This window comes from Symphodus melops (assembly GCF_947650265.1).
Source record: "Symphodus melops genome assembly, chromosome: 1".
Taxonomy (NCBI): Eukaryota; Metazoa; Chordata; class Actinopteri; order Labriformes; family Labridae; genus Symphodus; species Symphodus melops.
The window spans coordinates 48,656,576-48,674,467 of NC_136691.1; the positions used below are offsets into that span (position 1 = coordinate 48,656,576).

At 40.3% G+C, this 17,892-nt stretch overlaps 2 protein-coding genes across 2 annotated transcripts; both read right to left on the bottom strand.

Moving 5' to 3' along the window:
• Positions 1 to 1,425: 1,425 nt before the first annotated feature.
• sprn2 (shadow of prion protein 2) lies at positions 1,426 to 3,818 on the bottom strand. The gene is made up of 2 exons (XM_079338535.1): positions 3,598 to 3,818; positions 1,426 to 1,979 (listed from the first exon to the last, which is right to left on the bottom strand). The coding sequence occupies exon 2, from the start codon at positions 1,965 to 1,967 to the stop codon at positions 1,431 to 1,433; it is 537 nt and encodes a 178-aa protein (XP_079194661.1). The 5' UTR covers positions 1,968 to 1,979; positions 3,598 to 3,818; the 3' UTR covers positions 1,426 to 1,430.
• A 223-nt stretch (positions 3,819 to 4,041) lies between these two features.
• On the bottom strand, positions 4,042 to 16,680 carry rassf2b (Ras association domain family member 2b). The gene is made up of 11 exons (XM_079338521.1): positions 16,364 to 16,680; positions 12,916 to 12,961; positions 11,378 to 11,451; positions 9,737 to 9,812; positions 9,379 to 9,530; positions 8,445 to 8,560; positions 7,699 to 7,841; positions 7,034 to 7,187; positions 6,823 to 6,944; positions 6,596 to 6,693; positions 4,042 to 6,227 (listed from the first exon to the last, which is right to left on the bottom strand). The coding sequence occupies exons 3-11, from the start codon at positions 11,428 to 11,430 to the stop codon at positions 6,158 to 6,160; spliced, it is 984 nt and encodes a 327-aa protein (XP_079194647.1). The 5' UTR covers positions 11,431 to 11,451; positions 12,916 to 12,961; positions 16,364 to 16,680; the 3' UTR covers positions 4,042 to 6,157.
• Between the last annotated feature and the right edge of the window lie 1,212 nt (positions 16,681 to 17,892).

A 17,892-nucleotide genomic window follows, 5' to 3' on the forward strand; every position in this document is an offset into this window, starting at 1 on the left:
TTAGTCCAAGAGTGGTCAGACCAACCATCTGAAGATGGATCCCGATTATGGTTTTCGGCTCTTTTGAATAGCGACCGCATGCTGTAAAGACATGTAAACGTCTGTCAAATGGAGTCTCATGAAGAGCACTCCTGATATGACCTTGGAAATCCTGAACGTCGGAATTGACGAGAATGATCTGATAAGATGAAGCTTTGAAGGAAAAAAGGGACATCAAGTTAAGACGGATCCTTGTAGCCAAACTTAGGATCTCCATATCCGGATGATCCGGGTGAAAGCCTTTGAGCAATTGATCTAAGCATGTTGACACTGTTATTGAAAGTCGTATTTAACAGGTAGTGATTGCATGCATCTAACTAAGCTAAATACATCACTGAATGTCTGGTTTCACAAGCATTCAGTAGTAAATGAAGTTTGCTCTTGACAACAATATGTTTAGGCAACTGCAATTGAGTCAAAATCAACTTTCAGACTCCAGACTTGTCCAGCTTTTCTTAAACTTTATATATTTTAGGCATCTAAACAAGTCAAGTGGATCACTAGTCGTGCAGATAATCTGCTCTTACTGTTACGTAAACAAGGAAATTCATTACAAATGATTGTACTTAGTTGTTTTATTTGTGGATGATATTAAAGATCGAAACACATGTCAACTCGTACATAAAAGTCTAAAAAATGGCATCAAATGTGTACTTTATATATACAGTTACAAACAATGTACTGAAAATGCATGAAAAAAATGTCTAAAACATCATGAGAGGACTAAATATTTTTTATAGTGCCTTTAAAGCCTACACAGATTATATGTCAGAAGTTATGATAAACAGCATGCTGCTGGAATAGCCTTTTTTATTTCCACTGCAAAGATTCATTGTAAAGTTTCTATCAGGCATTTAAAATAAAAGATGAAAGGTCTTACACTGGTCGCCAAATCAACACAAACTAAAAGTTCCTCCCAGGGGCTTTATTAATGACACAAACCAAGAAATGGCATCATCATATGTAGCTGCTCTTAAATGCTATATTTTACTTCTTGAGGTAGACTTAATGTGGTTACAAATCAAATTAATCTGTAGTCTTTATTTCTATTTCTATGTTCATATGTTGATTATGAAATACAAAACACAATAAATCACAATTGCTCCTTTTATTAAAAAGTACAAAAAAATTGAGCTACATTAAAAGGAGGAATAGTAATTTAAACTGCCGTTATTCATCCTGTTTATAGAAGAACAGTTTCTCTTTGTGCTTCAGTTCAACTTTGGTCACTCTGAGGTGATAGAGGTCTAATTCCGCCTCCTGTTTTTTAATTGAGGGTCATAGAGTGTAGAGAACATTTTTCTTTATTCCAGGGTCATTTTACTTTAAACCATAATTTTGGCCTAACTTTGTTAGGTTTTGGGTTTCAGCTTGTGTCTTTCTCTTCAGCTCTACATGAGCGCCATCCAGTGTCCCATGAGCAGGGACATCAGGGAGCCAATCACCACAATGATGCTGTTGTAGATTGGGCCACTGGATGCCCCGGCATAGTACTCCATATCTCCAGAGCCTTCCTGCTCATATCCGGGCCTGGATCCGTAGCCATAACCAGCTCCATGTCGAGGATAGCCATAACCTCCATATCCTCCTCCATATCCCCCACCAAATCCCCCGTACCCTCCACCTAATCCCCCATATCCTCCACCATACCCATACCCAGGGCGGCTCAGTGCAGACCCCAGCATTGCTCCTCCTATGGCGCCTGCTGCAGCAGCCCCGGCTACTTTCCCTGCACTTGGACCGCTGCTCTGGACAGGTCTGTAGCCCTGCCGTCCACCTCCGCCCCAGCCCCTGCTGAAGCCTCCTCCTCCTCCCCCTCCCCTACCAAAGCCACCACCTCCTCGTCGGGCCTCAGAGTTGGGTACCAATGTGGCGAGGAGCAGCAGGCAGAGTGCCATCGTGAACGGGAGCTTCTGCAGGCGGGACATGATGTTTTTATCCTGTAAAAAGAGACAAGGGGAATATTAAGAAGTTTGATATTGGAGAGTTTTGAAACAGAAAATGATGATTGTTATTTGTTAATAAAGTTTTGAATCTGTTAACTAGACGGGAAAGTAGGTCTACACAATGAAATGTATATAAAATGGAAAGACCCACATTATTAGGCTAACCCAAATACCACTGAGTGTAGATAGAAGTGTAGTTACATTCATAGACTGTGAATATGAAGGTTGTGCTCATGACAGACTGATGAGATGTTCTCATTGCAGCTTTAGTCCTGCAACATGTTATTTTTACATTGTTGAGGAGTTAGGAGCTGGACGGATCTTAAGTCTTAATCTGGCTTTGAGAAACATGTTTAACATAAGCGTTGCCACTGTTTAACTCTACAGCTGACCCGAGATCAGACAGATTTAATAACCTCAAAGGCCCCTCCATCTGTGAGATCTGACACCAGATTGAGACCGACTGCGTAAAACACACTGGCAACAACAAGGGACTATTTCTTGGTATTATATCAAGACTTTTACTTTTCACCCGGAAGAGACACCATTTTTATCACAATACCTACAGCGCCATCTTTAAAATCTTACATGTCCAGAAAACACACACACACACACACACACACACACACACACACACACACACACACACACACACACACACACACACACACACACACACACACACACACACACACACACACACACACACACACACACACACACACACACACACACACACACACACACACACACACACACACACACACACACTTTTAAATTTTAGACAAAATTCGATTTATTATAAAATGTGACAAAATATTGAATGAGTGCTGAGCAGCATCAGGAAGTAAAAAGTGAATTCACCCGAAGAAATCCCCCCACAGTAATTCTTCTCTAATTCTATAATAAAAGTATATATTCATCAATAAAATATGAAAATGAATACTTTTCCACCTATGACATCCCCTGACGTAAACAGCATGACATCATTTTCTGTGCTGTCAACAAACAGTCTAATCTGTCTCCTCACAGATGAGTACATCTATAATTACACTGGGTCAGTGGGAATAATCCAGCCACTCTCAGATTACAGGGTCAAACTCACAGACAAGATTCAAGGACTAAGTTAATTCTATTTGATCAATATGGAGCGCTCCTCATCAGTTCTTCACTCTTAAATTACTGTGGTTTCACTCATTTCTGCAGCTGAAGACATGTTCAAAAGCATCATATCCATTATACGAGAAATTCATTCACAAAAAAAAATATTTCCATCTTAATTTACGTGAGGTTTTCGTTTAGAACAAACATTTATAAAACAAATGGAGCAACATTTTTTTTTAAAAGAGGACAAGTCCTTACATGAATTATAAAAACCCTTGAAAATCCTTGAAACACCCTTATAAAATATTATAGTTACATTTGTCTGAAGCTGAAAAAAAAAAAAGGAAAAATGATTTCTTGTTTTATATTTTCTTATCACTATACAGTAACTACAGTGTGTTAAATAATATAATAACTGGATACATTTTCATAGTTTAATAAAACAAACATAAAATACTGTAATAATTGTAAACCATTTGATTCTGTTGAAAAAAGAAAAAAGACTCACCTGTTAAATGTTGTGCTTCAGATGATGATGATGCGTCCTCTGACAGTAAAGACCTACTGTATGTGTGCGTTCACAGCGTAGACTCCTCAGACAGTGAAAGGTGTGTTTCAGTGCCAACCTGATGTCCTATGGACAATCTCTGTTAGGCAGAGTGGATCACTGCGTCTCACGCTGCTCATTGGCTGAGTGAATGGTAAGCTTCTGTACTCACCACATCACACATAAATACCTGCCAGTGTGTGGTTCTAATTTAACCTCCATTATTTAACCACTCGCTGAGAGGATCGTCCAGAACACTTAACGAGCTCTCCAGAAGCTTCCACAACATGGTCTGTAAAATTATACAACCAGATTTAACCATCATTATATAAAGGAGCCACAGGAGGCTTTTAACCCAGTGACCTGAACAAACACAAGGAGATTACACAGATATTTATACCCATCTTTACTGATCATAACTTTGTTTTATTAAATAACAATCATTGATGGAAAAAACCTGTACATTTTCCAGATAGTGGCATGAGTTTCTCACATCTTGAAGGCCAAAGTTCCTTCATTATTTTGTAAAAGACACAATACAAAAAGCAGGCAAGTCTTTAAGAGCCACTAAAATGACCAACGTGCACAATCTCAGAATCGCACACACATACACACACACTCCTGAGGATATTTTCAACAATGATGTATGTAAAACAACAAACGGAAGGGATTAATGTACGCCAGGTTATGAAACTTAATTTGTAAAGTGATCAAATTTACCAGCCAGTCAATAGTCAATCGTAAGGTTGTGTCTGAAATATTGCAGTCACTTATCTGGATAATAACAACCCACCAAACAGACGAGGAGGAAAATCTTGTGCTTTAACTTCTCATTCATTCACTTACAACATTCTTTCATCAAAGATCTGCAGCATTATTCACAGTCTGATAAGAGTTCACACTTTTCATTCACTTTTATCTACAATCCTTTTTTTTCTACAGCCAGTCGTAACGTTCCCCACCTGCCCAGAGTCATCCTGTGAAGGACTGTAAAAAACTGTTCGTCCTTTCTTTGCTTTAAAATCTCAACATGACACTCTACATAAGGCAGTGAAAAAAAGGTAACATGTTATATGTAGGACGGATTATTTGGTTTTATAAAATAATCACTTTGACATTGAAAAGAATGAGCTCATCACATTTTGTTCAGTTTGATGAGAACAGGTGCGCACTCACACTAGACAATCTGTACTATGACTCAGCACAATTAATCCCTACCGTCCAGTCCGTTTGACTTGCGAGTGCTCCGATTTGTGCTCAAGCACGGTATAGTTCCTTGGCCTGGTATGCTTTGAAGAGCTGTGCTTTAGCACCGTACACTTCATGCATGAGCACCACTCTGACAGCCTTCATTATGAAGACATCCAGAGTGTTATAACTGTATCTGACTAACATGACTCAAAATAAGCCACAAAGCAGCTGTCATGTTCTCCGAGGTGTGGATGCGTATTCGACCACGGGTCCCTTTATTATTATTATCCATTTTGCTCAGGCCCGGTTAGTCCTGGAGCAGTGTGAGTGCAGGCCAGCAAAGGAAGGGGAGGGGGGACAGTCATGCTTAAGTCCGGTACAGGACAACCTAGTGTGAGTGCGCCCTCTGTGCGAAGTGTTGGTCATTACCTTCAGACTGAACCAGCAGGGTCCCCTCGTTTCCACTATTTGTGCTACGCTAAGCTAACCAGCTGGTGGTGGTATTACAAAACAAACACAGAGAACTAATTTATGTCAGGAAATTTCTACAAAATATCAAACCATTTCTTAAACTTCATGCCTAAAATGTCTTTCACATTCAGAATATGACTGCAGGATTTCTGTTTACACAATCTGCATGAATCTCTGCTGTGAACTTCTAAGCCAAGATACATTTAAGAGAGTCAATTCAGTTTCTTACCCTGAAATATAATGAAATGCTTAAACGGAACATGAAGGCACACAGTTCAATGTGGGAGCTGTACTGTACCCACTGCTCAGATCTCGACTGTTTCACATTAAGGATTGTTGTGGTTTCACTGGAGCTCCTGTTAAAACACAGAATTTCACTGTGTGTCTTTGTGCTTTCAGAAACCTTTAAACAGGCACTTTACAACGAGCCGCACATCGCTTGAATTTGTGCTTTGACTTCATTTTGGACGTGAGCTTGCAAACTTTAGGGTAGAGACCAAACAGGACCGTTTATTTCAGATTCATTTAGTAAAGTAAAATGGAGGAGAGGAATGTTTGACACGTGAAAAATAAGGAAGAAAGTCATTTGGTCTGAAGACTTTTTACAAAAATGTATAAGCTGTCATAACTCCAGTCTGAAAGGGGCACATGAAACATGCACACATTTTAGCCTGTGAAAGTTTGGTATGTTTTGTTGAAAGGTTTAAAAAATAGAAACCCATGCAGAGTACGACGCAGGAGCTCCACGGAGCAGGATAAAAGTTGAAACACATACACTGACTTCTTGTCAGCTGGTTTATAGTCAGTCCGGGGGCAGCATGTGGGGATGTGGGAAAGATTTTTCAGTTGGATGTGACGATCACATACATGTCGGCCCCTCTGGAAGACACCTGAGCTGCTTCTCAATTATACACCGCAGGTAAGTATACCTAATACAAGCAGAGGAAAGTAAAGTTTAGTTAAAGTATGTAATTAACATCTTTAGGTAATTAACATTTCTTTATCCATTTTTAATCATTCTATGTGTTCAAAAATACATCAGAAATATGTGTTTAGTTTGTAAAATGGGATGGTGAAAACAGTTCAGTGTGTTCAGTTTATACATAATTTAATTTTTTTTTACAATGCAAACATGTTCTGGAGAGGAATAAAGAAAAATAAAACATTAAGCTCGAATGAGAGATTTAGGTGGCAATATTCAAAGCAATCAATCCAAATCATCACTTAAGCCGAACAGACTCATGTGTGAAAGTTCAGGACAGCACGCACATGAAAGCGTTGAAACTTTGTTTTTTACCTTCTCCTGAGCTTCTGCACCTCTCTGTCCTCCTCCTCCTTCAGCTTGGTGATGAAACTTTGTAGGACAGGCATTTCAAACTTGATATATTGTGCCACCTGGTGGAGGGGAGTGGAAAAAAACACAAAGAAGTAGGGGGTTAATTAAAGCATGCAGCATATCTCGCACTGTGATTTGAAAGACACAGATTCTTCAGATTCTATGTAACTATGAACTCGGTGATTTACATCATAGGTGACTTCTTCTACCAGGTCTTCTTCCATGAGGAACACCTTGCAGACCTGCTCACACGGACCCTGCATCACTCTCAGCACCAGAGGATAGTCACTCCTTTTCAGTTTCACACGCTCTGAAACAAACAACACGGAGTAAGGGATCAAGAGAACAAAAGGAAACAGTTATTTACAGTTTATATCAGAACCCACACTGGACACGAACCTCCACTGGCATGGACGAGGTATATCGCAAAATCATCTGGGCTGTTTTCAATTTTAAACTTGTTGAGAAGAACTCGGAGAACCTGAGGCGTGGTCATGCAGCTGTTGATCCGCACATTTGTCACTGATCCAAAAGCTGGAGTGAACACCGCTGTCTGAGGGGGGAAAAAAACATTACACCTTCATTTACTTTCAATACATGTACTCAGGTAAACCTTGAATGGTCTTTTTTTTTTTCTTGCTATAAGAAATAAATTTGAAAAATGCAACGATCATCTTAAACGCTGTTGAAAACTATAACTTTAATTCACAGGTTTATCTTCAAACATGTGGTCTGTGGAGACTTGGGCCCGCTGCTTTGCGGGTCAGGTTTAAAAACTGGGTGTCTGGAGATGTTCCTGTTGACTTTCTGGGCCCCACAGAAGTGACCTTGAGTAGGCCACCGAACACCCAACTGCTCGGGAGCTCTTTGATGTCCCTCTGTTTTTGTCATGACTCATAATCATCCTGTGGGTGTGTTTGTGTTTACAATGTCCCAACAACAGAGTGAGTTGATTTCCCTTCTGGGAAACCTGTTTACCACTAACTGTACTCCACTAAAACATCTTCTATATTTCAGTAAAGCTTCATCTATTATGCATTATTGGATACAGGTTGTGGTTTTACCTTGTGGTTGTAGAAGTGTCCGTTGATGGAGAAGCGATGGCGTCTAATTTTCCTCTGGTCACTTGGTGACCGTCTCTGTCCGCGTCTTAGCACTCCGGCATCACTCTTGGTCCTGAGGAGCTGAGCAGAGCTCTCACTGTCGTCTGTCCAATCAAGAATCATGCCATCAGATCATTATTATCAGTACTGGTAAAAGTGAAAACAGCTGAAATGCTGGTGCTTCCCTTTGACTTCTAATCTAAAACACGGTTATTTAAAGTAATTTATTTTTACTGAACTAATGTAACCTTTAGTTATTTACATGACAACACAGAACAAACAGGTGAAACAGGATTCTAAGTGTATTCAGTCGTGTTTTATTTTTTATATCGATAACCGGGTCTTTATAATGGCCAAGAAAGAAATACACTTTATTCATTTTGCTAAATGTAGATTAAAAATAAATAAATTGACATACAGAGATGGTGGCAGCTGCACAAAATCACAACATATTCATTTTCCATATTGAAAAAATGATGTTCAAAACTCCAGATTATAAAGACAGATCTTCAAACACAAGTATCTTTTATGAAAGAGCATGACACAAATAAATCCCCTAATGTTTTAAGATACTGTTAAACCCTCCAGAGATTAAAACATGTTTCTGATTGTTTTGCAGATTCTTTCATGGATTAAAATTCATGGTAAAGTCCTCAATCTATCAGAGGTACATCAATCACTTTTACTGGACAACAAAAGCCACTAACCATCTGTATGTTCCTCCATCACACCGTTGTCCTCAGGCTCATTTTCAGGTGGCGTCACTTCCACTGTGGGCGGGCTCTGCTCTGTCGCCTGCTGACCGTCGGTGTTATTGGGAGAGCTTCAAGCAGAAAAAAACGAGAGAGTGAGGAGAGCGCAAAGACACGTTTGATTGTTTTTGTACTTCACAAATGCGCAGAAAGACTTATACTGTAAAGAGAGTAAAAATCATCATCACCATGGCAACAGTGATTCAGAGATGCATCTTACTTCTTAAAAGTAGCAGCATTACTATATGTGGATTACTTGTAATCCACGTCTACGTCACATTGCTGTTTCCTTGACAACAGCCGTACAAGTACTGAATGTATTTCCTCTTTGAAGCTCCCTGTGTACGAGCTCGTATGTGTTTTGACCTCTTTGCTGCTTCTCAAAATGCAAAGCTGCATTCAACCTACCTGTCATAAAGAGCAACTTTACGACTCACACTTTCAGGCGGTTTACTGATCTCATGCTGAAATCCTTGGTCATAAATTGTGTGTGCTATTTTCTTTCATAATTTCTTGGAGGTTCATTTCTGTGTGAAGCATCCAGCTGCGTGCTCTTTGATCCCTCTGTGATTCAGGGAGGATAACAGAAGGATCAAAGAGCTCTCTGATAAATGGGATTAGAGAGCTAAAAATGAGGCTTCAAGCCTTTTGTCACAAATTGATATGAGGTAGCTGAAGACAAATATTCACTGTAAAGACCGTTACCAGAAAGAGTAAACTGTGTGAATATTTATACCCTGAATGGAAATTCACACTAACTACAAGCAACTGCACATTTCATTGAATTGCCATCAGACACACTGGACATAATCACTATGTGCCTTCTGACTGACTGTGCATCACCATTTCCGGTCAGTAGGGTGTAACTGGATCTGTCTGCACCTCTTACCCTTGACTGTCTAAATTGCAACCCGAGTGCCAGGACGTAGAGGAGGGGGGCGGTCGGATACGCTCGTGGTCGTCCTGCATCTGAAGCCTGATTGGTCGTCGCAGGCCCCAGAAGATATTCAACAAACCCTCGACGATCAGCTCCCCCTCTTCCTGTAGCCAGAGAGGGGTCAGGATCAATATTAACTCAGACATATAAACACATAACGGACAGTTAGTACTCCCCTGGGGTGTAGGCCAAATGGGGAGGGGATATTGGATTCTAAATCACTAAAAAACAGTGACAGGAAGTAGTGCAGGGTAGAGGTATTCATCATCCAGAAGGGGTGAAACAATAAGAGGAGACTCTGGTCACCCACCTCTCTGTGTCTGAGCTGCAGGTTCTGTCCTTCATAGTAGAGGTTGTACGTCTTTAGTTGTGAGAGGACGGTTACCCTGGAAACAGAAACGTCATGTTAGAGGTTTTTTTTAATACGCCGCATATTACATGTTGGGAGATTGATTTCCTTCAGTCCACGCTGTAGTGATCGAGTATAAATCGCTATTATCTCACATTAAATTCAAATACTCCGGTACTTAACATGGTATCAAACAGTATACTTATTTTACGCCACCAAATATCAGAGGCAAACATTGTAGTTTTTACTCCGCTCCACTTGTCTGAGAGCTCTCGTTAATTTTTAGGATTGGAATTATCATATTGTTCTCCTGTCCAGTGAAATCGATGGATCCCAAAATGTAGAGATTTTCAAATTTTTCTGCTCATCTGAAGGAAAACGTTTTCTTTTATTACATCAGAGAATGATCACATTTCTTTAACCACAGAATCTTTTAAGCTCAGTTCACAAATGTTACGAGGCAGAAAAGAGCTGACAATCCTACAGGCTTTATGTGGGGCCGTAAACTGACACATTTCTCAGTGATGTGAACGATGTTTACACAACATGAGGACAATTTTTTAATGGAATGCATTCCATACAAGTGACCCATAAACATTTCTCAAATCCATTACTTTTGTTCACAAGTAGTTATTTGTTTATTTCATCATGAAGGGAAGAGAAACAGCTTGAAGTATTTGGTGAATAGTTATAAGAACATTTCTCTTACCTACGGAGCTACATACTTCAAAGAAGTACAGGAAGTTAAGACCTTGGCTCCCAGGATCTATACCTTTGAAATATCTCTAAAGCCCATACTGAATTAGGAAAAAAGGCGATCAAGTTTGCTGCTCCCTCTTCTTGGAATCGGTTGCAAGATAGTCTAAATCTTCGAGAGCTGGCTTTCTTGGATGTTCTTAAGGGTCCTCTTAATGATCTGGATTTGACTCTGTATAAACCAGCTCTCTCAGAACTCTCTGTTTTAGTGTGTGTGGGCTGGATTTACAACCATTCAACACTACTACCATGTTTCTAATGATACACAGCTTCATGTAAATGGGTGACGTATCCCTTTAAATGCAATGAGCCCCCTGAGTTTTCCTCATCAAAATCACTCCTTCGCTAGTGGGAATGAAGATGGCAGACATGTGCAAAAGTTTTGCTCTATGTTGGGGGTGGAGTCAGTGGGTATAGAAAGCAGGGGAGGGTGTTTTCTTTTCCTTCTTTTTTAAACCAGAATCCCACTGTGATGTCACAAGGAGAGCAAATATGAAACAGAGCACTTTCCTCTGTGTTGTAAAACTTACAGACCACAAACAAAGACTGGATGGATTTATTTCATATTTTGTGGGTCAATAGACACTCAGGTTACCCAAAAAAAGGTTCAAAAACTCTGTAAAGTCCCATTGTGTCAATGTATGTATGTATTCTTGTGTAATGTTCAGTACTGAAAAACAGTATGCAAAAGATTGGAACAATGTGAAAAATCACAAAACTGTATTGTTTATTCAATTCCTAACTCACATCTGGTTAATCTAACTGAAATCTAGTTTCAAATCATGCCATGAGTTCAGATATGGTTTAAACAGTGCATGTGTGGAGGGAGAGGCATTTCATCCTTACTTGCTGACGAACTTGTTCTCTCCGATCTGAACCCCGTAATTTGTGTTATCCATTCTAAGTCAGCATGAGAGGAGCTGAGGGACAAAGAAGCAACACAGAGTTTGTATTATTTTCCATCTGATTCAGTCTCATGACTCCTCATGACCTGCAGAAAGACAAGAAGAGGCAAAGACAGAGAGAGAGAGAGAGAGAGCGCCGCCTGAGGAGGAGGAGGAGGAGATGTCGTTCCACACAGTAAACAAAAACAGAAGATCATATCGAGCTTCCTGTCAGTGTATTTCCTCCAACATACTGTCCAGATCAACTGATAGTTAAACCAGCCAAACAGCTGCTCTTCCTCCTCCTGCCTACAGTACTTCTTTTCTTGTATTCTCTCCTCAGGTCTTTGTCTCTTTTTACACATAAACACACGTATGCACACATGCAGCTGTTATACGTGGCACTCTGCCACCATCACCCCGTGGAGAGCTTTCCTTCCCTCTTTCCAGAGCGATGCGTTTGTGTGTGTGTGTTTGCCTTTGTGTGTCTGCAGACGAGGCGGGACAGAAGCCTGCAGGAAGGAGACGAACAGGTGCAGCACACACGGGCCACCCGCCGAGCCAAATCATGTCGGCTGCTTAAACATTTATCACTGAGCGAGCTACTGGCAGCACACACTAATGCATTCATCTGTCATATATGAATCTCTACTAACAGGACATGAGGCCTCCTTCACTGCTGTCAAAACAATAAGGTATTACACTTTCTGGTCCTTTCCACAGACTTACACCTCAACTGTTTTGTAATATGCTTCATATAACTCATGCAAAGCCTTTAATGGATATTTAAAAATAAGTGTCTTGCCATTAACACACCATTATCAGACCAAAGGTTGTTTTTTTTTACTGCATATAAAAGGTTCCTGAGCATATGGTGGGCTGCTGTGGCTCATTGGTAGAGTCAGTTGTCTCTCAACTGAAAGGTCAGGGTTCGATCCCCAGCTCCTGCAGCGACACACTGATGTGTCATTGGGTGAAACACTTCAGCAGAAGCTGCTCCTGCTGCTTTGTCGGCAGCGTGTTAATGGGTATTTAATACTAATGTATACTATACTACTAACTCAAACCTGTTTACCACTAACTGTACTCCACTAAAACATCAGCTATATTTCAGCTATACTTCCTGCTAGCTCACTAATAACAGCCGGTTAAACACATGTGAACGAAAAAATCCTACAGCGATGCTAAGAGTTGATGCTGGACGGTAACCTCTGCTTTACTCCTTGTTTTCACTGTTGGCTCTATTTGTTATTAAAGAAGTACAGAAGTCCCTTAGGTGACAGGTTCAGCAGTATTTTGGGGCTGAAATCACGTCTGCATTGACTTTTGGTAAAAGGGATAAATGAAGTCGTCACGTCGGTCAGTTTAACAAATCTAGGATTCCTTCTAGACACGACAATGTGCATCATTTCTTTCCATGTTGCTACTTTTGATAGTGAGTGCCTCTGTTACACACTACTTCTAACTCACATAAACATAGACAACAAGAAGTAATCTTACCGTGGTGTAGACAGTGTGTGATAGTTGAGTCACCGCAGGGAGGGAGCTGAAAGTGTGACGAGAGAAAGAGGTCAACGTTAGGCAGGTGGATCTTTTGTATCGTCACATTAATAAGTACTTATGTACCTCAGGTGTTGGTTTCAAAAGAACCATGGGGGTCTCTTCATGCGAATGTGACAGTAGTGATCAGTCTGTGAAGAGTTGAGGGGGGGGGGGTTATTTACAGGAAGTACTCCCCTTCCGCTAAATCACTTCCTCCTTTACTCAGTCACACAGGAAACTGACACCAACCTTTACACACCCCAAAACTTCCTCAATTCAAGAAAGCTTGGATGAGCTATCTGTTAAACCAAACAAAGAGTTTACTGCCCCAGGAGCACAGATACAAAAAAGAGACGAGCCACACTTCTATTTGTGCTGTCCTGATCTAAACAGACAGTTATTTAAACTCATTAATGAGGTTACATAGCAGCTTTAAACACACAGTGTAGATAAGCTGAGGCTGTCAATCTCAAATATAAATGTGTTTGACAGTTGTGGTAGAATTAAATATTAAACACCAATCAGCCCAGAACCCCTGCCAAGGTCTATAAATATTTCAGCTTCTATATTAGCCCCGTCCGACGCTCAAAAGCTAAACGTTCACCGCCACAATGGAGATCATTAGTCTTTAATGGTGCGTTCGTGGTCAAGGGCAGCTGTGATCATCGACTCATTAACGGCTGATGTCAGTGGTCTGACAGCTGGACTTTAAGTCAACTTTATTAGTAATGTGATCAGTCACATCGATAAATCCCCCTGATGTCAACACCTGAAACAAATCAAATCAGACATTTCACCTTTAAAGCTGCTCAAGCATCGACCATGTCGCAATGAATGTCTCTCTGTTGGTGAAAAGTGGGCAGGAAATTTCCCACGTTTTTGGATTTGTGTGATCGAGAGAGGATTTCCAAACACAGATAAAGAATCTCAGCGTTTTCTTAAACTCCATGATAGTCTTTGTTTTCCCCTTTGATGAAGACTGTCATTTTTTAACATCAATACCAGTGTAAATATGTTTGTTTCAAAGAGTCGTCCTGGAGATATATAAATGTGTATTATTATTGACAGAAAGGAAAGCCATTGAAATGAAAATGATTTTGTCCACACACAAACATCTGTTCCATAACTTTTGTGGCAAATTGTTCAAACATAGTAAAAATCAGACCATCATAGTTTTATAAACAAAAAAGCTTGATTCAGTGAAACACTAGATTCCCCTCTGGCCTCTGCTGCAATATTTACAGTGAAATCTAAATTAAGGAAAAGATGAAAATGGCCGACACTGTAAAGGAGTTACACCTTCACAGTCACCTGGATCATTTTTTTCAACACGCTACCAAGAACTCTTCTTTTTGACATTAATAACATGTTTGCACCGCCAAAAGTGTTGATACAGATTGCTGATCTAGTCAAACCCACAGCCCAAAACTCAAACGCTCCGCATTCAATTTGATAAAAAAAGAAAAGTCAAAAAGTCAGTATTTGACACATGTTCTGGAGAAATGAAATCCCTCACTTTCATGTTGTCTTTCTGCTGTTTTAAATCCACTACAGGGTTTCAATGTTTTCAAAATCATCAAATTCTTTCCCAACTTGTTTTGTACAACACATTTGATGTCTGTATTAAAATGGCTTCTTAAGAGTCATCTCCATTCATGCGTAGTTCCCTTGACGTGAAGATCTGTTGTCAGTCGTAAACAGAGGATCTCTGTGGAAATTCTTTGTACGACATTTAGAAAGCAGAAAGCTGTTTCTGCTTTCTGTTTGCACCGACAGCAGCGTATAAACACAGCACAGCCAACCCTCAGATAACCCAGACTGGTTTCAGTCGAGAGCTTCTTCTCTGTCCAAATGTAGACCTCTTTGACTTCCTGAATTTCTTCTCTGTCTCAATATAAAATCAGTCAACCCTTAGCCTTCATTCCTCTACTGTATCTGTCTCCCTACATCGACATCTCTTTTGCCTTCATCTGCTGAGTTTTTATGTTTTTACTGTCCCATTTTGCTGATTAGAAAATGTTGTCCTCTTTTATTTCTTGCTTGTTTTTTCTCATTCAGCCTCCTCCTCCCTTCTTGTGAAAGACTAGAAAGGCCTGCACCATGCTATTAAAACTCATGACCACTAACTTCCTGACAGCCTCCCTCCCACCCCGAACACACACACACACTCTCTCTGTGTCTTTCATTGACACACATGCACGCTTGTTTTCTGCCCCTTTGCCTCTGAACCCCCTCTGTCAAAGTCTTTAGCTTCGATGAAAGACGTATAGCTTTAAACCTCCTCCTGTCCTCTTTTAAACGCGCAGCCGCCCCAACCTTCAGCCTCCACATTACTCCTGCTCTGCCTCACTATTGTCACAATCGTCATAGCAACATCAAAAACATCCAAAGCTCCAGCAACTAGCCCACAACACTGAGCCAAAAATAGTGCTTCTCGCTCCTGCTCCTTGTTAGGCACACTGGGATTGTCGAAAACATTGCAAGGCTTGCATGAATCTACATATGGTGCACAGATTCTCCAGATAAAGTGGAAAGTATTTCTTGACCCTGAGCTGAGAGCTGAAATGATTAGTCAATCTAAGAGGAATGTCACTGCAACAACTAAGCAAACACTGCACTGCACTTTTGAATGTAGTTAGTTTTTGTTGAAAATTAACTCACCAAAGCAGTCGAGTAAAGCAGCCCAAGCAAAGATGCCTTTCTTTGATCATCAATAATGAATGAAGATTGGAGATCATTCTGGGCATGTTTTGTACTATTGTTTGAATACTAGAGTAATACTACTAATAATAGATTGTATGTTAGGGACTTCATGATGATGATGGTAGGACTTACAGCAAGATATTCAAGTTACTGCATTACTTTGAGCCAAGTGTAGAACAACCTGGCATCTTAGTGCACATCACTAGCCAGAACATTAGGTATTCACTTTTATGCAGAGGGTCTCTGCATAGCACTGCTGTCTCGTCAGCTGTATGGCTGCTGAGAGGAATCTTAGCTGTCTACTAATCCTGCTAGTTATATAAGCTGTTATACTAAAACACAGCTGTACACACTCCCTGATGGATCGGCTGCGATTAGAAAGATGCATTTATCTATTTCTGTCCAACATTTAGGGAAAACAATCACATAAAGTGCCATGGGGCATGTCTAGTATGAGTATCACTGCACGTCATTTACGTCAAATACTCAAGAGGGTACCATCAATGTGATATCTAAAATAAATGTTGATGTTGTGCATCTTAAGAAGTCAAAAAGGTTTGAGTTGTCTGTGTGTGTGTGCAAACTACCAATGCATCAAAGTACACCCAGTCAAAAGCGCTACATCAACCCCATCTTCATGATCAGCCTAAACCGACGCTTCTGTCTGATTCTTGCAGACTTTGGAGATCATAACTCGGCTTACCAAACCCGGGGACGCAGGCTCTACGCTTCTCTTCCTCCAACTCCTTCGCCGTCTCTTCTCTTCCTCCCGTAACGGAGGTGCACCTGGCCGTTTACGACTAACTCCTCGGTCAACTCGCTCTCTATCCAGCCTTCGGTAACAATCGCCGGGGCGCGTGCATCCAGGGGCTGGTGGCAGGCGGAGGAGAAGAGCGCGAGAGGTCCATCTGTTTGTGGCGGAGCTCGCGGCACAGAAGCGTCGGGCCCGGCCGGGAGCCAATCAGACAGCGACCCTGACGCCCCTTTGTTCACGCTGCATGCAGGGCTCAGGCAGAGATGAATGAAAACAAGAAAACAATAGGAGGAACGAGCATGCGCAAAACACCACGGTGAAGAATCAGCCAGTCATTATTATTCAATGAACAACCAAAATACTTGAAGTTGTAAAAATGCCAATAAAACTTCAGAGAGGCCTCGAGATGATATAGCATACGTAGAGATGAAATTCTGTTTTCCAAGCAAACCCAATTAATTTGAAGGCTCATTTTTGTCTAGATAAAGGCTAGAACATTTAGATTTTATTTTGTCCATTACAAACATTTTATCAGTTTTTCTGGATGGAAATGAAGTCCCAACATAACAACACATGATGAGGAAACAGGATCTGTAAACATATTTAATAGAGCTGTGATTATTTAAATAATTTTACTCATTTAAAGTTAATAAATTAATCGTTCTTAGCCATTTTTACATTAAAAAATGTCATATATTAGCTTTTCCCCATCCCAGCTTCCTTAACACACTCATTTGAAGGGATGGGAATAACAGGGTAACTCATGACAAGATTCAAAAGCTGATATACAGAAATGGCAGTTCTGTAGTAACTGATAAACTGCTGGACAGACAGGATGATACATTCGATCAACTGAAGAGTATCAGAGACCACTAACAAAGAGGAGTGCAGATTAATGCATTTGTTCATTGCAATTTGGTGTTGGTTACAGTTACTTCAGTTATCCTCTCACTGCATGGCCGACATTATGGCAATATCTTCTTTAATCCAGCTGCAGTCTTCTTCTTTGGTCAATTTACTTTCATGTTACCCTCATCAATTTCACAAGCCTATACTTTGAGGAGTCATGAAGTAATGATGCGTTAAGTCAAATAAGGAATTCTGTTTAGACTGCATTATTATTTTTTGAAATTGAAATATTGATTTGGCCGAGGCGATAAGATAATTATAACACGAGTAAGAATGATGATAAATTGCCATATTGATACTTTGTCCCACCCTACTCATTTGCTATATCTTTTTCACATATCATGGGAAATCCCATTTTACAGGTTTTGGTCCGTTTTGACACTTTATCGCTATAAAAAAAAGAGACAAATTCTTGTATTTCAACAAAAGAAACTTGCGTCTTTAGTAGTGAATCGATCTTTCTGTACAGCTCAGCAATATCTGGGCATTACATTCGTCTTTATATCACAGGCTACATATATCAGAATTATTGTCACAATAATGTTTGGTGACCAAGAAAGACAAAAGAC

Excerpts from the sequence above, each read along its gene's own strand:
- sprn2 (XM_079338535.1), bottom strand. The coding sequence starts at position 1,967 with ATGTCCCGCCTGCAGAAGCTCCCGTTCACGATGGCACTCTGCCTGCTG.
- rassf2b (XM_079338521.1), bottom strand. The coding sequence starts at position 11,430 with ATGGATAACACAAATTACGGGGTTCAGATCGGAGAGAACAAGTTCGTC. Across the intron at positions 7,842-8,444 it reads GATGGAGGAACATACAGATG|ACGACAGTGAGAGCTCTGCT; the intron begins GTTAGTGGCTTT and ends TTGATTGGACAG. Across the intron at positions 6,694-6,822 it reads TAGAAGAAGTCACCTATGAT|GTGGCACAATATATCAAGTT; the intron begins GTAAATCACCGA and ends CCCCTCCACCAG.